This window comes from Triticum dicoccoides, chromosome 4A, assembly GCF_002162155.2.
Source record: "Triticum dicoccoides isolate Atlit2015 ecotype Zavitan chromosome 4A, WEW_v2.0, whole genome shotgun sequence".
In the NCBI taxonomy this organism is placed as follows: domain Eukaryota; kingdom Viridiplantae; phylum Streptophyta; class Magnoliopsida; order Poales; family Poaceae; genus Triticum; species Triticum dicoccoides.
In genome coordinates, this window is record NC_041386.1 from 26,053,592 (window position 1) to 26,062,114 (window position 8,523).

At 43.8% G+C, this 8,523-nt stretch overlaps 1 protein-coding gene across 4 annotated transcripts; it reads right to left on the reverse strand.

Moving 5' to 3' along the window:
* Positions 1–2,286: 2,286 nt before the first annotated feature.
* On the reverse strand, positions 2,287–5,295 carry LOC119284721. 4 transcript variants are annotated; one of them, XM_037563880.1, is made up of 8 exons: positions 4,889–5,295; positions 4,713–4,805; positions 4,365–4,422; positions 4,203–4,280; positions 4,005–4,106; positions 3,324–3,838; positions 3,089–3,184; positions 2,287–2,552 (listed from the first exon to the last, which is right to left on the reverse strand). In XM_037563880.1, exons 2-8 carry the CDS (start codon positions 4,713–4,715, stop codon positions 2,535–2,537), a joined length of 870 nt encoding a protein of 289 aa, XP_037419777.1. In that variant the 5' UTR covers positions 4,716–4,805; positions 4,889–5,295; the 3' UTR covers positions 2,287–2,534. The 4 variants fall into 4 exon arrangements, with proteins under 4 accessions (XP_037419777.1, XP_037419780.1, XP_037419776.1 ...); XM_037563883.1 differs by lacking the exon at positions 4,713–4,805 and having other exon boundaries at positions 3,082–3,184; XM_037563879.1 differs by lacking the exon at positions 4,889–5,295 and having other exon boundaries at positions 3,082–3,184; positions 4,713–4,882.
* Between the last annotated feature and the right edge of the window lie 3,228 nt (positions 5,296–8,523).

Here is an 8,523-nt window from a genome sequence, read left to right on the forward strand (position 1 = left end):
AATAAATCGAGCTTTGTAGACAGTAATGTTACTGTCAGCGTCAGTCTACTTCTTGAAGATCCATTTATTCTCTATGGCTTGTCGATCATCGGGAAAGTCAACCAAAGTCCACACTTTGTTTTCATACATGGATCCTGTTGGGGATACTACTACCAGTATGACCTGCCCAGGAGGGGCCGGGTCAGCCCTAATGGCGGTTACATAAGAAGCCCAATATACAGTCAAGATAATAGTTTATTAAACATATAGAAAGCCCAAGGGCCTCGGGTCGGCTTAAGGCCCGTTATTGTAAATCGCCATATGGACGGCAAATACTTGTATAGAAAGGCATGTAAAGAAAGTCACCGAGCCGGACACGATTATGAGCCGGCCGGGACTCTGTAGGCCACCTAGCGTCAACCCGTGTATATAAGGGGACGACCCGGTGGCGGTTTAGGGCAAGAGACAACAAGTCGAGAACCCAGCCGACGAGTTGAGCCTCTTGGAGATCGAAACCTCAGCAATACCAATCACAACTAGACGTAGGTTTTTACCTTCATCGTAAGGGGCCGAACTAGTATAAAACTCTCTTGTGTCCTTTGTCCCGATTAACCCCTTCAAGCTTCCGAGTGCGATGGCCCTACAACTAAGTCCTTGCTCTAGGACATCTGCTGTGTCAACTCCACGACAGTTGGCGCCCACTATGGGGCCCACACACGGTGGATTTGAGTTCTTAAAGGGCAACTTCAAAGGGCTCAAAGGATACGTTGTGGGCCGGATGACCAAGAGCCATCACGGCAAACTCTACATCGACGATGAAGGCTGGGGCCCCGAGGCCGGCTCGATCGAGTACGGGTACCGGGTCCCCTTTGGCGGAATTCATGTCTTCATCGGCCGGATCGGCGAGTCAGGCCCTGAGCTGGACGTCCACACCAACCTCATCGAAACGGCTCAGCGCGCCGGGTCAGCCCGTGTTCAATCCGTTGTGAAGCATGCTTTCGTGGGCTGCGTCCATGGTGGTGAATACTCCGAAGGATCGATGGAAGGCGGGGAGACGGCCATCTGCTCTGATACTGCATCATCAACAGGTGAGACAGACTCATTGTATCAACTGCAAGACGCATGCTCGGGGGCTGTTCCGATGGCAGCAGTATTCCGGACCCCCTTGAGCCGCCGAATTGGGCCGGAGTCTTTATGGCAGGGACACAGCCCGGGCAGAACTCCACCACAGCGACAGCGGCGGCCACCGGGTCGGCAGCTACCGGGTCAGGAGACCCCGCTTGCCCCCGGCTCAGGTTCTCATGGACCTCATGGATAAACTGACGACTCTGTTAACCGCTGCGGTAGAGCCGGCGGATAAAGCCCACCATGACGCGGAAGTGGCACGCGTGTGGGAGGAGATGGTGCAAGCTAAGGAAAATCTAGCCGCGGAGGAAACCCGGATGGCAGCGGAACGAGCAGCTTTGGATGCTCGTGCTCAGCAGCTTCAAGCAGAAATCTTCCGGCTCTCGGTAGATCTTAATGCATCAAACGAGGTCATGAGGAGGAGGTGCCAGAAAGCTCAGTCGCGTCTGCCTCTAACGCTGGATCCAAGGAATCTGTTCCATACACCCGGAGCTGGAGGGAGCCACTACAAGAATCCGGGTCTATTGCAACAAAATCATTCGTCGCAATAAGTGCCCAATTGTCGCAATAGGTACCTATTGCCACAACATGATGTTTGTTGCCAGCCGTTGCGACAGGACACATGGTAATAGGTTATTGCCACAAAAAATAAACGTGGCAAGAAAGTGTGCTATTGCAACAACCATGCGACAAATTGCCACATTTTACCTCATGGCAGCTCGCATTTTTATGCCACAATTTTGTTTGTGGCGATAGCTTAATGCAACAGGTGCTAAATCGTGCCGGGATTTGTGGCAATAACCTATGCCAACAACTCTTTTCTCGTGGCGCATGCTCATTCGTGGTAATAGTCAATTGTGGCAATACCCTAGTAACATAAGGCCACGACTCTCCGGACGTGGTGATACTAAAATTGCAGCATAATCATTTTGGTGGTGATAAATAGTTGTCACAACAGACAAGACATTTGTGGTGAGAGGCTGTTGCGACAATACAGACTTTTCGTGGCGAAAGGACTATTCCAACAAAACTGAATTGGTGGCGACAAGTAGTTATCTCAATGGACTGCCTGTTTGTAGTGATAAGTTATTGCAATAATATAAAGTGTACTGTCGCAATAGCCTAGTGCAACAAAATAGGTCGGTGTGGCAACTAAGATTTGATGCAACGCAACATTCTTCATTGTGCCACCATGTTCCAACCAGAAATAGGTTGTGGCAATAGCCTATTGCAACCAAAAATATATATACATGCATTCAGTTACATGATTCAGATAATACATATATGATGTACATTCATACAATATCAATATTTGCATAGCCAATATCCATCAAATGAAACTGAAATATAATTTAGCACACATTCAACATACTGAATGTGCCAACCTAATTAAGAGCGAAGAGTAAATTGTCCATGGTCTAGAGTACATTCTAGTTAATCTTTGGATCCTGCAATGAAGAAATCAAAATTTTAGTTAGCTCAAGTTAACTGAAAATAGAAAATAATTAGTCAAGAAAGAAAGAAACAACACAACGACTAATTAGCATAAAGATATAACCACTGTCATGACAATTGTATAATTACTATATTCATGCATGCATAGTACATTTCTGCCCAATTGTTATGACTACAACAACTAGCAAGAAAATGCTTGTGCCTGATGTACCACTCCATTAACAATCAGGTGCTATGCAAAAAGAATTGGATAATTTCACAAAAGAATTTGTAGTTCAAACACTAGAATAATTACCTAAATAAATTAATAAAACATCTAAACTTCTCTGAAACACCTACATGCTGGCGCAAGTTCACAATTACTAATGGTGAGAAAACTGTTCTATTTCTGGCTTCCCTACTTTATGTGCTTCAACAACAACAAAATACAGTAGTGCAAGCAAGCAGACAATTGCACATTATGAATGCTATTTGCGTATCAAATAAAGGTCAACATGAAGACAAACCAAGCTTGTGACTTACCACTTACCATTGCTCGAAACATTCGAATTGTTGCAGCTTGTATGAGCGTATTGGGAGCAATTACATTGTGCCTTGTACCAAGAGTCCCAGTAGTACTAGCGGTCTGTAAAAGAGTATTTTGCAAGTTTGGATTACTAATTCTTTGTTAGTCCTTTTCTTATTCATCTGCAAATAGAAGTGCACTTTTAGCAATGAAGCAAGCAAAATAAATCTTACAAATTTGCAAGCATATGACTAATCACCTGATGTGTTTGCGTCTGTTGGGATAACTGTGCAAACTTTGCCATCATGTTTTTCTCAAATTTCAATGTTGATCTTCGCTCCTCTTCCAACAATCTTTCCATATCAGCACGCTCTTCTTTTAAGCTCTCCTCAAGGTTTTCTCTCTCAGCACGCTCGAAGTTAATCCTCTCTTGTGTGCTTTCACGTTCAGCTTGTAATTGATCTTGTAATTTGGTGACCTGATGGCTGAGCTCAGAGTTTACCTTTTGGATCTCTGCTGTAGCACGTGCTTGCTCTTCAAATTGTGATTTAATCCTTTTCAGAACCACTTGGTGGTTTGGCCATGTATCCATACCCATGAGGCTGTGATGAGTTGCATTGCGGAGTGCCTTTCTATGCGGTCTGGAAAATATTGCTTCTATGTTCACTGGAAACTGGACCTTCAGTTTCATTTTCTTTGTTTTGAACCTCTTTAAATGCTTTGTCCTAAATACGAAAAGTACACCTCGCCCTTTCTTATTCTGTCCATCACTTTCTACAACCCAAACCATACAAGAATTATTGCAGTAATCAGTATTACATTGTACTCCCTCTGTAAACTAATATAAGAGCATTTAGATCACTACTTTAGTATTCTAAACGCTCTTATATTAGTTTACGGAGGGAGTAAGAAACAAGGACACAAATATTAAAAAAAATACCATTCCATAGTTGTGCACGGTTGCGGCGAGCATGGGATGGCCATTCATCCAGTGCACACATGTCATTAGCAGCTACATGAGTACCAAGTTGTTCTTGAGTTCCTGTAAAAGAATTAACAGTTTTGAAGATTAAGCGATCCAGGATTTTCCGTATTATAGCAAATGTTAGAGGTAGCTTAAATGTCATAAACATTTTACCAGATCTGTGTTGTCCATATTGGTTTTTGTAGGACGTTATACTTTCCATCCTTGTTATGAGAACATATCCTTTCTTTACTGAACACAAAAACAAGTAAGGGACTTAGCATTATCAATTTGCACCATTTAGATAAGTGATTAAGATTTAAGGATGTTGTGTACCTTGCAGAAAGGAGTAATGTGCATCATCTCTTTCCTCTGTAGCGAGCAAGTTGTGTACCTTGCAGAAAGGCTTAAAAGATTAAATGAAATCATATTGTGTTATACCGTGCGGAACAGGAGCATGCAAAACAGAAGTCTTTTAGCATAGCATATGTCTATGATTTTGATTTAGAAATTAAAAGCTAGGCGTTAAAGATCAAAGCAGAGCACATATAATCAAGTCTATACTGAAGCTCTGAAGCATAGACATGACACACCAATTAGCATCCTGACAAGGCTACTCCCAAATGCATACACATGCAGTAATCTAGCCTGAATGTGGTAAGCAAACTACTAGTAGTCTACTACCATGGTTAAATAAGCAGAATGTGGCAGTATGCTTCAGTCTTGCCTGAATGTGGTATGCTTCAGAAAACTTGGTAAGAACAACACAGGCACATTCTGGAACAGTAATAGCACACACAATTCCACCATTAGACTAGGCACCATCAGACTACGCATAACACTCCAAAATACAGAAATACCGGAGTCGTGGTTGTGGTCCCGGCCGCCGGGCATGGCCGCGGTCGTCGTGGCCGAGGCCGTGGACGGCATCAACGACAGCAGGTCGACCGTCTCCCAGCTCGGCGTGTGCGCTACCGCCACCGCCGGCGAGGGAGCATGTTGCATCTCGGGGGTTGTTGTAGTACGAAGGCGAGGCGGGCTATTGCATCCCGGCGGCCATGCCGGAGGCGAGACCGAGGAGTGCTGCACGGCGGCCGGCGGCGTGGTAGTTCTACGATGGAAAGGGGGCGCTGCGCTGCACATCTACGAGGAGGAGATTTGGGACAAAGGAAAAACCTGATAGACTGTATGTTCAATGGACTCCGTTGTGATCCGCGGTGTCGACGCCGTCATGACGCCGTGAGGAGGGAGGAACCGGAACGAGAGAGCTCAGACCCAATCTTCACGATATGGTGAAGAGAAATAATCGGGAGTACTTATGAGGGGTGTTTAGCAGGGAGGTTAAGATTTTTTTGGCGCAAGACACGACCAAATTATTTGGTGCGAAATTAAAAAAATTGAAGGGAAACTGAGGGCTTTAGCAGAAAGGTTAACATTATTTCCGTAGAGCAGAGTACATGCTTAATTATTATTTTAGAAAGTAATTTTTAAGAGAACATTTAGAATAGTGAAATAAATTAGGAAAAAAATCGAATCAATATGGAATATAGCTGGTGCTGAAAATAATATTACTAAAATTTGTTCGTTAAAAGGTTATTTCGCTGACTGGCCGAGATAGATGTCCTCGTCGTTGGCAATCGTACATGACAGTTGTCATGGCGGGGAGACTATGCAGTCGACACAAGAACAACAGACGAGGCACCGAGCCGGCAAGGCTAATGGAGGTGGTGTGTGCTACACTCATTGACAGAAACCTCATATCACCCTCACTTTAAAACTATTATGTTGTACTCGCGCAGAAAAAAAAACATAAGTAGATATGGGGTGATGAGACGATCGATCTATGTCGGTCCTGATCTCACGGTTCAATCTTGAGATGGGGTGATAAGACGGGAGATGGTAAAGAAAACGAAGGACGTGATGAAAACCACTTTCTTCTTATCGGCCAGTCCGTCGATCTAATAGAATCGAATCCAAAGAAGGCCCGATGGCCAGGGACGTCATGTGGTTCCACGGAGGTCCCGATGGAAATACCTACACCAAGAACATATATAGATCATCTCCATTGGAGGTCTTGTGGTTTCTACACAGATGGGGGAATAGAGCCATAGCTCATCTATCTCATCATCATCTTTGTCCCAGCTCAACAAGTAGTTTATACATACATATATAACGGGTCATCATGTTAATCATATAACCAAAATTCAATGCCACCACATATGTTCTGCATTTTCTAACTAGCAAAACTTAGCTAATCAACCGATCTAGCTAGCTAACCATAACTGACACTCCCGGGCTACCAACTCACCGGGGCTTCTAGTGCGAGGACGACACCGATCCAGTATAACCCAATCCAAGAAAGACCCGACGGCCACGTTGATGTAGAATCTCGCAAGGGAAAGATTGGCGTTGTGCATACTGGAATCACATGGGAGAAAGAGTAGCTATCAGGGCATACTAGATCCTCACATGGGAATACCTAAACCAAGAACATATATAGATCATCTCCATCTAAGGTCTTGTGGTTTCCGCACATGTGAGAGGAATAGAGCCATAGCTCATCATCATCTTTGTCCCAGATTAACATGTAGTTTATACCTACATATATAGGGGGTCATCATGTTAATCATACAATCAAAATTAAATGCAACCACATATATTCGACATTTTCCAGCTAGCAAACCCTAGCTAACCGTAACCGGCGCTCCCAGGCTACAAACTCACCCAGAGCTTCTAGTGCGAGAATGACGCTGATCCAATATAATCCAATCCAAGGAAGACCCGATAGCCTGGACTCGGATGGAGATCCATTTACAGAGAAAGAGGCCATGTACGTCTAGTTTGTCTACATAAATCATATTGGAATTGAATTTCTTCACTCATCAAAAGGTCCTGGTAAAGAATACACTTCAGTTCTGCAAACAGTTTGGAAAACTGTCAAAATTCAATTGACCCGGAACTCTGTCGCCTGGTCCTCTAAATACTGGGTTGAATATACTACCACTCTAAATTAGCCCATGAGCAAATATAGCCCTACTTCTCTTCTCATTCTTTCTAGTTTGACCACACGTCCACCGACCTTCATTGCAATCTCGCCGAATCGCTAGGTCTAGGCAGATCCTATTTTGACGCGTGCGTGCATGAAGGAGCCACGACATCGCTGAAAGCGCCTAGTCTCGACGCCCAGTTTGGGTTAGCCCAAGGTCGAGCTTCACTGGTTCTACATTTTTTCTGTTTCTGTTTCTTATTTTTCATTTTTTTTCTTTTCTTTTCATTTTTATTTCTTTTCTATTTTGTATTTGTATTTGTATTTTTTTTCTTTTTTTCTTTTTTCAAATTTTTGGTATAATACAAAAGTTCACTGTGTAAAAAAATGTCCAATGTGTATTACAAAAATGTTTATTTTATATTAAGAAAATGTTCACGTGTAATACTCTATATGCTGAATAAAAATCAAATACATAATTAAAAAATTTAGTATACAATGAATATTTTTATAATACATATTATGTTTTTTTCTATACCATGAACATTTTCTTAATATAAAATAAAGATTTTTGTAATACACATTAGAAAAAAGCTTAATATGTATTATAAAAATATTCATTGTATACTAAAAATGTTAATTATGTATTTGATTTTTATTCAGCATATAGAGTATTACACAAAATGTTCAATGTGTATTTTTATTTTCTCAATGACCCAGAATGCCCTTTGGAAATGTTCATGACTTCGGATAATGGTGAAAACCTCTGCCAAAAATGGTGAACATATTTATAGGTCATTCCTGGATTTTTGAGTTAAATCTTAAAGTATTTGAATTTGGGCATTTAAACACTATAAATAATTTAAATGCTCAAATAATGCTGAAATTAAACGTGGGCTACTAGAATAATCCATAGAGTGTCCACAAATTATTGCAGCATTTTACAAAGTGCTTTAGCATCTTTTATAAAGCCAAACAGTTGCAGAAAATTAGAAAATAGAAATAAAAGAGAGAGAGAGAGAAGGACTATCTGGCCCACCTACCTGAAGCCGGCCTAGCTCGCTGGCCCAGCCCACCTGGCGCCTCCTGTCGTCTTCTCCACCGCGCCAGGAGGACGCGGGCGTGTGCCCGACGCATGCGCGGCCACCTCCTGCTTGCCGACGAGCCCCTGGACGCGTGGACGACTCCCGCGTGCCGTCCCGATCCCGATGACCGCTTCGCTCACTCTCCCCCACGGCCCTCTCTCCTCTGCTCCCTCTCTCTCGCCCGGACCGAACGCGTCCGTCGCCACCGTCCAAAGCCACGGCGTCCACAGCCACCCACTCGCCTCTCCGAGCTGTTCCGGAGGTCCGCCGCGACTCCCTCTTCCTCATCACCGACTCACGCGACGCCGGAAGCCCCGCATCGTCTCCCCCGACCTCGCCTTGAAGCTTCGGCCACCGGAGATCCCCTCGCCGCCCCGCTTCGCTCTGATTCCTCCCCGAGCTCGCGTTGGCCTCGTCGCAACCG